Below are 16,050 nucleotides of genomic sequence, written 5' to 3'. Positions count from 1 at the left end.
GCAAATTTTACCGACTGGAAGCTTGGCGTGGGTGTTCTTAGCTTCCTACCCCACACAAACCTCTCCCGGACCTGGCAGCAGCACAAATGGCCTGTGAACCAGGCAGAGATTCCTACCAACGTGACCACTTCTGTTCCGGGGGTTTGGGGCGAGTTGCTTTCATGCCCCGTGACTAGATTTCCCTGTCCGTAAAGCGGGGATAACCACATCCATCCCTTCAGGGGTGCTGTGAGGCTGCAGTCAAGCAGCGTATTTATCTGCGTGGCTGTTGCAGAGCCACCCAAAGCCACCTCCGTGGAGATGGAGAAGGCCGCAGGGTGCCTGGCGTCTTCCCACTGCCCACGACTGAAAAATCCACCCTGGGGACCCAGTGCCCAGGGAGGGGCGGGGGCCCGCTTGAGTGCTGAGCTGGTTGCCATGGTGGCATACGGCACCCTCACCCCCTTGCAGGACGGAGGGGTCCACACGTTGCGGGTGCCTGTGTGGAACCAGCAGGAGGTGGAAATCCACGTCCCCATCACCCTCTATCCAAGCATCTTGACGTTTCCCTGGCAACCAAAGACGGGCGCCTATCAGTACACGATAAAGGTAACCGTGAGACCCCGTCTGGGTGCATTCCTTCGGGTGTTTCCATGGGGTTGGGGCTTTACGTCCATTCTGTTTCTGTTATAATTACCTTCTAGGGGTCAGGAGAGAATTCAAAATCGGAGTCTTTATGCTTTCTTTTTTTTGTTTTTTTTTTTTTTTTTTTTTTTGTGGTACGCGGGCCTCTCACTGCTGTGGCCTCCCCCGTTGCGGAGCACAGGCTCTGGACGCGCAGGCTCAGCGGCCACGGCTCACGGGCCCAGCCGCTCTGCGGCACGTGGGATCTTCCCGGACCGGGGCACGAACCCGTGTCCCCTGCACCGGCAGGCGGACTCTCAACCACTGCGCCACCAGGGAAGCCCTTTATGCTTTCTATATTTTCTGAGGTTTCTATCACAGTAGTGTATTTTGGTAATTAGGAAAAAAACCTTGAAAAATTGTAAAGAAAGCGTGATAAAGAAAGTCCTGAACACGGATATAACTTCCACATGTGTTTCTTTTTGTAAAAAATTATTGTTTTCCGGAAGCAGTGTAAAGATCTTTAGAGAAAAATTTGGAATCCGAGGGGAAGGCGTCTCCAGCTCTGTCACACACATAACGTGTTCGTGGGCTTTGATGTTCACGTGCCCACCTGGCGTTAGTGGCAGCGCCTGACGCCCGTCGGGGCAGGAGCGCACGTGGCCTGCCCCGTCCCAGCAGTCCTTGCTGTCTCACGGCAGTGAGGACAGGTGTCCCGTGTGTGTACTGGGACCTACTGCCTCTTCACTCAGGTGTGTCACCTTCTTGGCCCCTCTGGGGTCCTGGGATGGTGGCCCCTGGTCTGGAAGCCTCTGGGCTGTCCTTGACTTCATGGCAGATGACTCGGAGGGGCCAGGGAAGCCGAGTCCCGCACCCGGCTCTGGGGCACGGGTCCTCCCATTCCAGCCTGAGCTCAGGAGGTGCCCCTGGGTCCCGGGGCCACTGTCACTGGCACACGCACACGCTCGTGTCAGCCACGAGGTCCCCAGAATATGAGGGCCAGAAGGAGACAGGGTGGGGAGAGCGCGGGGCAGAGGCAGAGCCAGCCCGACGCTGGCTGATGCCACACGTCACCGTGCGGCGGCGCGATGCCGACCGCGTGTGAGAGAGAGTGGGGCTGTGGGGGAGAGAGAGGGACCAAGGGACGGGCAGGTGGGCTCCGCTGATGATGATTTCCCTCCCCAGGCCCACGGTGGGAGTGGGAACTTCAGCTGGTCTTCCTCGAGCTCTGCGGTTGCCACGGTCACCGTCAAGGGCGTGATGACTACAGGTAGCGACACTGGACTCAGTGTGATCCAGGCCCATGATTTGCAGAACCCGCTACATTTCGGTGAGATGAAGGTGAGACCTTGGGCCGGAGCGGCCCTGGGGGGGCTCGGGCGGTGGTCTGCAGCCGCCGGCTGAACCAGCCTCAGGCTGAATTCAGAGACACCCTTTCGCCCTCGGTCTTGCCCTTGGCTTTGGTGGTGGTGGTGAGGGCACTGGGTGTCAGGTGCCGCCCTGCCCCTGGACTCACGGCCAGTTCAGGGAGATGGTCGTCTCATCCCACACCAGGCAGGGATGGGACCTGCCGGGCTTCTGGGAGGGAGACCAGAGGACACAGAGACACGAGGTATTCAAAGGAGTCACTCTAGAAGATTCCCGCAACCTGGAAGCTGTGAATCTCCAAGTTGGAAGGGCCACTGGGCATTGGGTTGTAAATTCCCAGCGAAGGGAGAGCCCCCAGACTCCAGGAGCCCGGCCCCACTCCTTTCCTCTGACTCCCGTTCAGGTCCAAGTCTGGAGTCGCTGCACGGGGCCCCTACACCTGGTGTTTGTCCCAAGTGATGTGGCACCAACTCGGCAAAGGCCGAAGGTGGGAGTGGCCACCTGCAGCCGAGCCTCTGCCAGCCCCAGCTGGTGGCCTCCGGACCCCAGCTCTTTCCTGACCGCCTGACCCTGATCTCAGCCTGTTTTATGACCTCACTTAGGGCTGAAATGAAAGCTCCGTATGTAGCGTGTCCATCCCCAACCTTCTCCTACGCTGTTTGGGACGTTGACGTACAGGTTTTTGTCCTCTTTTTATTTCGATCCACACACACACCTACCTAAACATCCATCTAACTCGTGTAAGGAAGGTTGTAACTGAGACCCCTTAACTGCAGCGCACATGTCAAGTATTTGGATAATCTGTGACCCGGTTGCCCCCAAGCTTCTTTATCACAGGAAATGTGCCCCTCTCACCTGACTGCTCAGCCCGGAGCCTGAGGACAGTTCCTGAGCGTGTGTAGTGGTCAGAACCTGGCTTCCAGGGCCGCCTGCCTGGTCCAGACACCCTGTGCTCCAGCCGGGCAGGCTCTTAACCTCCCTTGCCAGGCTCCTCATCAGACAGATAGGATGGTAATAGAACCTTCTTAACAAGGAGGCTGAGAGGATGGGATGACTTCATTCTGTTCTTGGGACAGAGCCTGGCGTGTGAGAAGTTTTGTGTGGCGTAAGTGTTAGTGCTGTTGTCGCTGGTGATGCCTCTCTCACCCTGCACACTCAGCTTCTTTATGTCCCTCCAACGTGCCGAGCCGAATGTGCCTCAGGACCTTTGCACGGACCGTCTCGTCTTCCCAGACCTTTGTCTGGCTGCCTCTGACATGGCTCCCAGGTCTGAGCTTCTACAGCACCTTCCCAGGGAGGCCTTCCCTGACGGCTCTGTCCTGAAGGTCTCCCAGCCCCCAGCACACACCATCGTGTCCCCCAAGCTCAGGCTTCTCACCGATGGGTCCTCCGTGCTCATACACAGGGTATCAGGAAAGCTGAGCGGCGGCTGTTCCTCCTCTGAGGAGCCTGCCGACCGTGCACGCCCCTGTCCTCCAGGTGTACGTGATTGAGCCCAGCGGCATGGAGTTCGCCCCGTGCCCAGTGGAGGCCAGCATGGGCCAGAGCCTGGAGCTGCCCCTGAGGATCCACGGCCTCATGCCCGGTGGGGCTGACGAGGTGGTCACGCTGAGCGACTGCTCCCACTTCGACTTGGCAGTGGAGATGGAGAACCAGGGCGTGTTCCAGCCGCTCCCAGGTAAAGCAGCGCTGTGAGCGGCCGCCGGACGGCAGGGTCGGGGCCGCCGGCCTGGGTTCTCCGCGTGGGCTGCCCCAGATTCCTGATTCAGGGGCTGAACCAGCAGCAGGGTCATAGCCTAAGAAATGGCATTTGTCCTCTTGTCTGCCATCAGCAGTGGTCTGGTCTGGATCTTACTGCATGTGACTGCACGTCACTCGGCTTTCTGAGCCTCAGTTTCCACATCTCTCAAATGGGTGTCATCCGAAGTAGAGGCGCATGTCGCCATGCCTGTCACAGTGCCTGGAATGTGACAGGTGCTCAGAATATACTGTCAGTAGGGGTTCTGACGAGTTATAGAATTATAACACCTTAGTGACTGCACAGTCCATCCCTCCAGGGCCATCGAAGCCAGGAACCCCCTGCAGGGCTGGGCAGTGATACCGGTGGTGATGGCAGCTGTGCTCAGCCACCGTCTTATGGGGGTGTCACCCCTGCCGGGTGTGGCGTGTGCACTTGGCGTGCGTGACCTCACTCGGCGTCATGGCCACCGTGGGAGGAAGGGCTGTGGTTGGGCCACGGGTCAGACGAAGAGACTGAGGCTGCGTCGCGCTACCCAAGGTCCCGTGAGGTCCCCTCTGGGTGTGTCTGACACTGACCCTGGAGCCTTAGTCCCCCGGGAAACAGGGCCTCCCAGGGGCGTCAACCCAGGGAGTGCCCTTCGATTGCAGATGACCAAGACCAAGGACTGATGGTGAGTGTGCCCTGGGCAGCGTTAGAGGGGACGGGGAGCAGCGTTCGTGGGCACGCCCGTGGGGTGTGTGTGCACCCAGTGGCCTGGCGTGGCGGAACCTGTCGAATCCAGAATCACAGGGGGCTTGGTGGGGCGTGTGGACCTCAGGGGCCAGAAGTGGGGGCCGCTGCTGGTTTTGGAGCAGAGGAGTGGCCACGTGATGCTGGCAGAGCTTAGGAAGCTTGACAGCAGAGGTGTTTGTAGGCTCGCCTGTGGGACCGAGCGGCTTTCCACGTCGCCACCGTGGTTGTCGGCACTCACGGAGCCGTTTGAGCGTGACGCTGCTCGGACGTCACAGGACGTCCCCGGACATCACCGCATCCACATCCTTCCCTGGAGGTGCTGCTGCATCCTCTCGGACCGTCCAGGAGAAACCGGACTTTATGGATTGTGTCCCCAGTGAGGCCACCGTATAGGGTGGAGGCAAACCTCAGTGTGGGAGGGAGAGGCCCACCAAAGGCAGGGGAGGAGCCCGCCGCTTGCGCTGCCCCCCGCGCGCGTCCCGGAGGGGCGTCCACAGGCTGCAGCCAGGAGCTCCCAGGAATGAAGGATAACGGACAGGGTTTGGGTTCCACAGTCCTAGGTCCCAGCTCTGCATTTGTCAGAATTCCCGGCGTGCTCTGCTCCAGATCTGTGCGTTTCACCGGTGTAAATTTGACCTTAAGAGAAAAAGAACCCTAAAGAAATACTGACCTGCAGATAATTATGTGTGTGCGAAAGCGTTTAGGATGAAGTGTACTGATGCCTGCGGCTCATTTTTTTGTTTTTCCTTTAAGATTGTTTTGATGTGGACCATTTTTTGAAGTCTTTATTCAGTTTGTTACAGTATTGCATCTGTTTTATGTTTTGGTTTTTTGCCCACGAGGCACGTGGGATCTTAGCTCCCCGACCAAGGATCGAACCCGCACCCCGGCACTGGAAGGCGAAGTCTCAACCACTGGACCGCCAGGGAAGTCCCACGGCTCACTTTTCGAGGCATAAAAAAGTGGGGTGGGGCTTCCCTGGTGGCGCAGTGGTTGAGAGTCCGCCTGCCGATGCGGGGGACACGGGTCCGTGCCCCGGTCCGGGAAGATCCCACGTGCCGCGGAGCGGCTGGGCCCGTGAGCCACGGCCGCTGAGCCTGCGCGTCCGGAGCCTGCGCTCCGCGACGGGAGAGGCCTGATGGATGGGAAGGTGGTGGATAGGTATGCAGCGGAGAAACAGAAACAAATGTTAGCTGCAGAATCTAGGGGACGGGCTTGCGGAGCTTCACAGCATGATTTCTTCCTCAGTGTTTGGAAAGAAAACTATAAAATTCCACCAGAATGGCATTTTTTAAACAGGTGGAAAATACCAAGTATTGGCAGGGATGTAGTGCAGCTGTGAGTAGCATCGTGACTCGACGCAGCCATTTTGGGAAGGATAGTTGGCAAAAGTGACAAAAGCTGAACATAGGTGCTAAGGACCGGAGGTGAAATCCTGCCCTCCTTGGGGCACACCCGACAGAAATGCTGAAATACGCCCCCCAGAGAAACGCCACACGCGCTCAGAGCAGCACGACGCATCCCTCATGGACCCACGTGGTCCCCAGAGTGTCACCAGACTCCCGGCTCCTGTCCTCTTGCTCTGCATTTAAATTCAGGGAGTGCGGTCTGCCTTTCCTCCGCTGTCCAAAAGGGGTCACACTGGGCTCACTTTGCTGTGACGCTTCTTGCCCGGCAGCCTGAAACATGGATGCTTTGTGATAAAGTTCGAGAATCTCCCAGCCACCCGCTGCCGGTTCTGGCTGCCAGAGGGCGAGGCTGGGGTCCCAGCGTCAGGGTGCCCGGGAGGGCCCCGCCCTGGGGGCTTGTGGCTTTCTCCGAGGCTCCAGTGTGGCAGCTGGTGCTGTGGGTGGAGGGGAGGCCCCGGGCCCCGCCGCAGGGCTGCTGGCAGGCTCTCTGGCCTCTGCCCTGACTCCTGGCCCTCCTCAGGCCGCCCGCTTTCTCCCCGTACAGCCGCGTGGGGACGCGAGGCTCCTCTGCCCGTGAACTCACGCTGGGGCCCAAGCCTGCAGCTGTCGTGTCCATCTCACCCTCAGAGAGGAGGTATCCTGGCTCAGGTGCCAGCCTCGATCCCCTCCTGGTGGCCGTGCTGCAGGGCGGAGACCAGCTGCCCATGTGCCCCGGGCCTCCGTCTGTCCTGCGGCCGTGGTCCTGTAACTGGTCCAACAGGTCTGCTCCGGTCAGTCACCTCGGATAACTTTATGATGTTGGGTGATTTAAAATCTTCATGCTGTGGACTTCATGGAAAAGTGCGTGGAGGCTGGAGGAGCTCTGCTGATTTTCCTTAACGACCCTGATGGCCATCTGGGCCGATGTCACCTTGGCGAAGCCACCTTGGCCAGTGGTCCTGAGGAGGCTGGAACGGTCCATACGAGCCTCCTTGTCAGCAGGGAGGCCTCGGTGAGGCCCTGCATTAACTATACTGACAATGGTAACTGATACTAACTAGTGATGCTAGCAAAGCTATCCTTACTAACTATGGTAATAAATACTAACTACACTAACTGTGCTAGCTGTACCAACCATTCTAACTGTACTAAAATACTAAGAAAAAAAAATTAAGATAAAATGAGAAAAAGAACAAAGACAACTTTTTAAAAAGAAAATAAAGAAAAACAAAAGAGTAGAGGAAGAATGAAAAAAATAAACAAAATGGGGGGTGAAGGGAACAAGCCAGCTCTGGGTCCAAGGCCATCAGGTCACCACGGGCAGCTTCCTGGGCTGTAAGGACCAAAAACCTGCGTTTATCAGGGACTCATGTAGGTTTTCTGTGAATACGTCACAGTGGCACCTTATGAGGTCAGAACAAGAAACGGACCAGTGACAGACGGGGATAAACTACAGTGGTTTTCTCACTGTTTGGTCTCAAGACCCCTTTACTCTTAAAATAAAAGGACGTAAAGAGCTTTTTGTTTATGCGGATTATTAGAGATGGATATATACTTGATTTGAAATTAAAACTGTAGGATAATTCAGTGCCTTTTCATTTCTAGTTTGAAGGAGAAAATTAGAATAGAATTTAAATGGGAATTCATTGGCCCCAAATTTTCCTTTGTGCTATGTATTTTTTGAAAAAGCCTTATTGGCACAAGGATAGAGACAAGAAAATAACAGGAGGAATATTTAGTCTCTTTGGGAGTCAAAGGAAACTACTATTAAAGGGCTTTTAAAACAACCCAAAGACACCTACTTACCTACAAAGAATTGATGTTCTAATTACAAATGATTATTATCTATTCCAGCATCTCACCGAGCAGTCCAGTAAGGCAAAGGGAACAACTTTGCTGGTCTGGAAAATACTGGAGTCTGGAAACAATTGATCTCGGGATTAAAAGAGAAAAACACAAATGCCTTCTGTTTGCCTAGCTCTCTGTGATGATTCCTATAACAAGTAACTCAGCAAGGACCACTTGGCTTGAGCAAAGCTAGACCTGGAATCCAGGTGTTCTCTGTGTGGGCCGTCCCTGTGCAATTAAAGAGCGATTCTTCACACACACGCAAAAAAAGGGAATTCATTTACTATCAATTCTAAGAACTATCGGCTCCGGGAAGTAATGCGTATGAAGAAACTGCGTGGAAAATGAGTAGAGACCTGGCCTGGGTGTGAAGGTACATTGTTAGCGTCTGTAGAGCTGAGAGGAAGTTAGATTTTCTCCAGTAAGATCAGGAGATTTCTCATCAGAAACCTTGGAGGCCAGACGGCGTGGGCTTGATGTATTCAAAGTGTTGGAGGGAAGAAGCTGTCAACCGAGAATCCTATATCTGGCAAAACTGTCCTTCAAAACAGGGAGAAATTTAGACTTTCCCAGATCAACCAAAGCTGAGCGACCTTTACCACCAGACCTGGCTGCAACAAGGGGCATCCTTCAGGTTGAAATGCAGGACAAAGCCCCGTGAAGAAATTAAGTAAATACACAGATGATTAGAAAAGCTGGCGCTATTGTAACTTCAGTTGGTAGCTCCACTTTTTGTTTTCTACTTGATTTAAGAGACTAATGTATTTTTAAAAAACACACTCAGTCTGGTTTTGGACACACGATGCATAAAGGTGTAATTCTGTGACCTCAGTAACTGAAAGGGGGTGGGGCCAGAGCTGTACAGGGGCAGAGTTGTTATATGTTATTGAAGTTCAGCTGGTGTAAGTTGGCATTAGACCATTATAACTTTAGGATGTTGAATGTAATCCTATGGTAACCAGAAAGAAAAGAGCCATAGAATACACACAGTAGGAAATGAGAAGGGTAGTAAGATGATTCACTACGGAAGATCAGCTATAAGAGCAGAAGAAGATGGCCATGCAGGAAATGAGGGACAAAAGAGCCAAAAGGCATACAGAAAACAAACAGCAAAGTAAAAGAAATGTCTTTAGTAATTATTTTAACTGTAAGTGGATTAAATTCTCCAAACAAAAGGCAGATTAGCAGAATGGATAAAAATGTATGATCCCGCCATGCTATCTATAAGAGACTCATTTTAGTTCCAAAGACACAAAAAAGTTGGGACTCCCCTGGTGGCACAGGGGTTAAGAATCCGCCTGCCAATGCAGGGGACACGGGTTCCAGCCCTGGTCCGGGAAGATCCCACATGCCGCGGAGCAGCTAAGCCCGTGCGCCACAACTAGTGAGCCTGTGCTCTAGAGCCCGCGAGCCACAACTACCAAGCCCGTGTGCCACAACTACTGAAGCCCAGGCGTCTAGAGCTGGTGTTGCACAGCAAGAGAAGCCACCGCAAGGAGAAACCCGCACACCACAACGAAGAGTAGCCCCTGCTCGCCGCAGCTAGAGAAAGCCCGTGCACAGCAACGAAGACCCAATGCAGCCAATAAATAAATAAATAAATAAATAAATTTATAGAATATATAAAGAACACCTACAAGTTGACAATAATAAAACAAATAACCTAATGAAAAAAATGGATGAAGGACTTGAACAGACATTGCTCTAAAGATGATATACAAATGGCCAACCAGTATATGAAAAGATCATCTCTAATCATGATATAAATTCAGCATCTCTAATCATGATGTAAATTCAAATTAAGACCACAGTGAGATACCACATAAACCCCTTTAGGATGGCTCCTACCAAAAAGACAAAAAAACACAAGTGTTGGTGGGGATGTGGCGATATTAAAACCCTTGTGCTCTGTTGGTGGGAATGTAAAATGGTGCAGCCACTGTGGAAAACAGTGTGGAGGGTCATGAAAAAATTAAACACAGGGGACTTCCCCCGTGGTCCGGTGGGAAAGAATCTGCCTTCCAACGCAGGCGACGTGAGTTTGATCCCTGCTCAGGGAACTAAGATCCCACATGCCCTGGGGCAACTAAGCCCGCGTGCCACGACTGCTGAGCTCGCGGGCCTCGGTGAGAGAGCCCACCGGCCACAAACTACAGAGCCCGTGTGCCCTGGAGCCCGGTGCCACAACTAGAGAGAGAAGCCTGCATGCCGCAATGAAAGATCCCGCGTGCCTCAACGAAAGATCCCGCGTGCCAAAAGTAAGACCTGATGCAGCCAAAAAAATGAAGAAAAAAACAGTAAACATGGAACCACTATATGATCCAGCAATCCCATTTCTGGGTATATACCCAAAATAACTGCAAGCAGAATCTTGATGAAATATTTGTATGTCCATGTTTTTACAGCAGCATTAATTCATATAGACAGAGAGTAGAATGGTGGTTGCCAGGAGCTGGAGGGGGTGAGGGTTGGGAAGTTATATTTAATGGGTTCAGAGTTTCAGTTTTTTTTTTTTTTTTTTTTTTTTTTTTTGTGGTACACGGGCCTCTCACTGTTACGGCCTCTCCCGTTGCGGAGCACAGGCTCCGGACGCGCAGGCTCAGCGGCCACGGCTCACGGGCCCAGCCGCTCCGCGGCACGTGGGATCTTCCCGGACCGGGGCACAAACCCGCGTCCCCTGCATCGGCAGGCGGACTCTCAACCGCTGCGCCTCCAGGGAAGCCACAGAGTTTCCGTTTTGCAAGATGAAGAGTGGTCTAGAGATGGGTGGTAACGCTGGTTCACAACAGTGTGAATGTACCCTAATGCCACTGAACTGGAAACGTTGTTACCATGGTGAAAGTTTATGTTAATGTGTATTTTACCGGAATTTTTAAAAATTAATAGAAGATGGAAAATATTTACCAAGGATTGGCAGGGGTGTTTCACAGCCACTAGAGGCAGCCTAAGTCCATCAGCCGTTTGGGGAAAGATAATTGGCGATAATGAGGGAAGCTGAGCACACACACCCGTTATCCGTGCTCCCACCCCTCGGGGCGCACGCGTCCGAAGAGGGGAATACGTCCCCAAAGAAGCTCGCACACACGCGCACAGCTGCGCGACCCGTCGCAGCCCCGCAGGGTCCCTGTAGCATGGAGAAGCCGCTGCCTGTTCACACAGCAGCGTAACGCACACACGTGAGTGCAAGGTGTACGGCGTGCGAAACATACGGTGGAACCTGACGGCCAGTGTAGAGTTGAAGAGGGCAGGTACCAAGGCGGCTCCCTTCGTATGGAGTCCAGAGCCAGCGGAATTCAGCTGTGCTCTTAGAAGCCGGTGAACAGTGGTTTTCCTCTGGGGCGGGGGGCTCCTGACCCCAAGGGTCCACAGGCGACGCCAGGGGTGGCGTGCAGGGCATACTGTTTCTGGATCCTGGTCCTGGAAACGGCGTGTTCAGCTTGTGGGGGAAAAATTGTGAGTTGTGTGCTTCACAGCGTGTCCTGTGCTTTTTGGTATGGGGATTATACTTTAAAATGGTAAGTTTAAAAGGTTCGTTTCAAGCGCAGAATGGAAGAGGGCGGTCAGCCTGTCCTGTCTTTCCCGGCAGAGGCAAGGTCTCAGTGACCTCGTGGTTCTCTTCTTGCAGGGAGGCTGCGGCCGGGGCCTGAGCACTGCAGCGGTGTCACGGTGAGGGCAGAGGCCCAGGGCTATACCGCGCTCCTTGTGAGCTACAAGCACGGCCACATCCACCTGAGCGCCCGCATCACCATTGCCGCCTACCTGCCCCTCAAGGTGAGCCCCAGGCCCTGCCCTCCCCCCGCGTCCCTGACGCAAATCATCCACCTGCTCTGGTGAATGTCTGTTGAAACACTGACTGTTCAGAATAGCTTTGGGGACAGCTACAGAGGTGACTGTCAAGCTGAAGTCAGGAGTATGAAGCAGGAGCAGGGCCTCCTCGATGGCAGACAGTGAGTGCCGACATCCTTGTGGATGAAGTGATTCCCACAGGGGTCGGGACGGAGGGGCTCCTGGTCCAGTAGAGAGTCACCCTGCAGGCTCTCCACAGAACCCTGGGGTGGGGACAGTGGCCCTGGCACGTGGTGCAGATTCTGGGGCCGCGGGGCCCTGGGTCAGGTCTGGACGTGCCACTCACCTGATGCCAGGTAACCATCAGCGTCCGGGTCCCCCGTGCGGATCCGTGCAGGAGGCATTTAGCGTGTTCCTCCTCAGAGCGCGCTGCCTTTGTTTGACACCAACTCCCGAGTTTTCATCCAGGTCCAACACCAACTCGGTGACTTTGGCTGATGTAATTCCCCTGGGCCTCAGTTCCCCTGCCTGTAAATGGGGCTAATACAGCCCCTGCCTCCCAGGGTTGCGGTGAGGATGAGCTGAGCTAACGAACCAAGTGGGCTGAGAACCGTCCCTAGGAGGTACTGAGCGCTCAGTAAGGCTTAGCTGGTACTGCGTGAACAAGGAAGACCTGGCCCTTCCTCCAGGGTGCGTCCAGGCAGCCTCACTCGGGAGGCCCGGGGAGTGTAGGCCTGCCCCTCCTGTGGGGAGAGCCTCCCAGGCTGGGCCAGTCAGCACTTGCATTTCCCAGGCGCCAGTCCCAGCCTCTAGGACACCTCTGGTCCTCTTGATTAGGGATGCATTTTCTTCTCCCCCTCAGCCATTAGAAGCAAGCTCAGTGACATAAGAATTCTTCATCACTGCCCCCCTAGCCCTGGGCATACTGCCTGATACAGAGCAGACAACAGCCAAGGGTTGTTTTGGATTTTTTACTGAGATATAATTGACATATAACCTTGTGTTAGTTTCCTTAGTATTTGTATCTATTGTAAAATGATCACCACAGTAAGTCTAGTTAACATCCATCACGGCACATTGTTACAGATTTTGTGTGAGTGATGAGAACTTTTAAGATCTACCCTCTTGGCAGCTTTCAAATATGCAGCACAGTGTTATTACCTACAGTCGCCATGCTGTAGCTCACAGCCCCAGGACTTACTTATTTTGGAATAGGAAGTTTGTACTTTTTGACCACTTTCACCCGTTTTGCCCCCAATTCCTGCCTCTGGCAGCCACCAGTCTGTTCTCTGTTTCTGTGAGTTTGTGGTTTTTGTTTTTTTGTTTCTAGATTCCATCTATGAGTGAGATCATAAGGTATTTATCTTTGTCTGTCTTGGTTTATTTCGCTTAGTGTGATACCCTCAGGGTCCATCCACGTTGTTGCAAATGGCAGAATTTCTTTCTTTTTATGCGTGGATAATATTCTATTATATCTATATATCTATATCTCTATCTCTATGTCACATCTTCTTTATTCATTCTTCCATTGATGGGCATTTCAGTTGTTTCCATATCTTGGCTATTGTGAATCACACTGCTATGAACGTGGGGTACAGATTTCCTTTAAAGTAAGTGTTTTTCTTCCCTTTGGGTAAACGCCCATAAGTATTTATGGGCATTGCTGGGTCATGTGGTAGTTCTGTTTTCAAGTTTTTGAGAAGAGTTGTTTAATTCAGAAGGAATGAGTGGGGAAATGTGTCCAGGGTTACCTAGCTAGGGCTGAATCCAAGGTCTCCTGATGCCCCAAACCAAAATATATATGAATACCTACTCACAGGTGCCGGTCCCTGCTCTAAACGTTAGGGGTACAACAGTGCAAAAAACCACACAGAAATCCTTTTCCTCATGAGCTGACGTTGTAGCAGAGACAGAGGTAGAGAGAGACAGTAAATAAACTAATAAGTAATGTATTTTGGATATGCATGCCATGGAAAAAGTAAAGCGTTGAAAGGGTGATAGGGAGGGCGGAGGACGGAAAGATGGCAGCATAAAATTGAAAGGTCGAGATCCTCTCACTGATCAGGACCCTGGAGGTGAGAGGGCTCAGGGAGCAGGGCTGAGAGAAAACTAAAATTCCTAAGGTGGCAGTGGTCATCCTGGGGAGGCCCTGCCACAGCCAGCTGTGTGACGGAGCCTGGGTAGGAGGTTCTTCAGGACCCCTCCTGGGTGCTTGTCCAGACGACCACATGTTCTGATTATCTGGGTGTTTGGTGGAGCATCAGGGACCAACCCCTGAGCTCACTGTCCCAAGCTGGGATGTAAGGATGAAGATAAGGTGGACATGTCCCCAATAAAGGTGGCTTCCTGACTGGAGAAATTATAGGGAAAAGAACAGGATATGCATCTCTTCTCTCATCTGTCTTGTGCCTTGATATCTGTTAAGATTAGGTGTATTTGCAAGTAACAATATGCAAAATAACAGTGGCTTAGTGAATAGAGAGTTTATTCCTCTTTCACATGAGAGGTTTCACACAGGTCTAATGTGGCAGCTCTGTAGTCATCAGGGACCCAGGTTTCTGTCTTTCTACTTCATCATCCTAGTATGTGGAGTTCATCCTCAAAGTTGCCTCATGCTGTAAAGTGGCTGCTGGAGCTGCAGCTATCACATCTGCATTCCATCTAGCCAGAAGGGGAAAGAGGTCATCTCTCAGCCGAGTTAGTTTCCTGTAGTAGCCTCGTCAGAAGTTTAAAAGAGCAGCTTCCACCTGCACCTCATTGGCCGGAACTTAATCTGCTGGCCACAGCTAGCTGTAAGAGACTGGGGAATCATTTCAGCTGGGCAATTTACCACCCTAGTAAAATGGAAGTTCTTTCTCTGAGGAAGAGAGGAGTGTGGGAACTGGAAGGGCAGCTCACAGTTCTTGTGCAGCCTGTGCTTTGCCAGTTCACTCTGCAGACAGTCCCTAGTGCTTTGTTAGTACAAGGCTCAGGGTGGGGAGGCAGATCTAGGGAAATATCTCACCCTCTGTGCCCTGGGAGGCTGCCCGTCTGTGAGGAATGCAGACGTGCAGGCAAACGGTGAGTGTAGTAGAGGTAACGAAGAGTCCCGCGGGCACAGGTCACCTGTGAACACAGAAGCAGAAGGGGAGTGTGAAAGCAGGAAGCTCGGCTGGTGTGTGTATCTCAGGGTGAGGCCGGAGACGGGAGGCTCCCGGGGTCAGGTCGAGCGAGGGTCTAGATGCGTTAGGAGCTGGATGTTCTCGTGCACCAGTGGGCAGCGGGTGAGGTCAGGGAAGGACGGTCACACCCACGAGACCCCTCCTGCTGGCGGAGAGGGTGAGTGGCTGTGTCCTGGAAGCACACTGTAAGGATGCCCCCCCCCCACTGGCAGAAGAAAGACCCTCCCTAGATCTTCTAGGTGCCCCTCGCCAGCCCCCCACCCCACCCCCCGGCCCGACTTACCTGTAACCTCTTCTGTCTAATTGGCCCGCGGACAGAGGGGGGCTGTCTTGCCGGTTCCCTAACTCCCTTCACGGCCAACACCCCCCTTCCTCTTCAGCCCGGTTGGCTGCAGCAGTTTGGGGTACGTTGTCAGCCCACCTGGGGGTTACCCTTTGGGGGCCTGGAGTGCCGGGGCCTGGGGTCCCCACCTGGCTCCTTCATCCCCGTGATGTCAGCATGGGCTGTGCACCCTGGAGCCTCTGGGTCAGCCAGGTGCCGGGGCGGCGGGGGGACTGTCACCTCCGACTGCCCCTCCCCTCTCTTTTTCTCTGGATCCTGGACTGAGGCGGGTAGCCCACCTCCTGGAAACGCAGACTGCTGGTGCTAAGGGCCTCTTGAGGACCAGACGCCCTCCTGTTTTGCAGACCAGGAAATTGAGTCCCTGGGAGAGAAGGTCTCGACTGCGATGCAGGGCCCCCCCCTCTCCCGCTTGGCCTGCTCTGGTGTCTGCGTGTTGACACCCCCGGTACGATTTACCAGTGCCCTTCATTGGCCACGCTCATTATTAACCTATCTCCCTGGCACGCGGTTCAGTGACACTTTTCTGCCTGGATGGGAAGAGAATTGCACAGCAAGGTGATAACTGATCATTCTCCAGCTTTAATTAGAGGACATGTGGTACTTTTGCACAATCTTTCCTATTGGGCTGGTCAGGAAAAAAATCCTCCTGCAAGGTTTGCAGTGACCTGCTTTGTCCATAGCAGAGCTGTTCTGGCTGTGGTGATGAGACGGATGAGAGCAGGGCATCTGGAGTCGGAACAGACCCAGGCCCGCCGGCTGGGTGAACTTGGACGAGTTGCTTCCACTTGCTGGGCTTCACTCTTTCCATCTGCGAAATGGGCGTGACAGTTGACAGTAGTGGGGGCCGTTTACTGAGCATATGCTACGTGTGTGTTCAGGGCTCCCATTCATGCCCCTTGAATCTGTGATAACCCATGAGGCAGGGTTCTCACTGTACCCATTTTATAGGACGGGAGACTGAGCCTTATAGACATTAAGCTGCTTAAGGTCACACAGCTGAGTGACAGCTTCATTCAAGCTTTGGGGACAGAGAAGCAAATGCACTTAAGAACACACAGGAAGTGATGGCAGGTGGTGAGA

At 53.4% G+C, this 16,050-nt stretch overlaps 1 protein-coding gene across 3 annotated transcripts in view; it reads left to right on the top strand.

Annotated features, from left to right (window-relative positions):
• NUP210 (nucleoporin 210) overlaps positions 1-16,050 on the top strand; it is a 102,329-nt gene that overhangs the window by 38,184 nt on the left and 48,095 nt on the right. For all 3 annotated transcript variants that reach the window (XM_067043350.1, XM_067043349.1, XM_059076727.2), the window contains exons 11-14: positions 451-588; positions 1,789-1,944; positions 3,451-3,649; positions 11,306-11,451. In XM_067043350.1, coding sequence (XP_066899451.1) covers positions 451-588; positions 1,789-1,944; positions 3,451-3,649; positions 11,306-11,451 — 639 coding nt within the window. The remainder of the gene's footprint in view (positions 1-450; positions 589-1,788; positions 1,945-3,450; positions 3,650-11,305; positions 11,452-16,050) is intronic.

Source organism: Kogia breviceps, chromosome 10 (genome assembly GCF_026419965.1).
Source record: "Kogia breviceps isolate mKogBre1 chromosome 10, mKogBre1 haplotype 1, whole genome shotgun sequence".
Lineage (NCBI taxonomy): Eukaryota > Metazoa > Chordata > Mammalia > Artiodactyla > Physeteridae > Kogia > Kogia breviceps.
The sequence above is the reverse complement of the archived record's forward strand: the minus strand, read 5'-3'. Positions and strand labels throughout refer to the sequence as shown.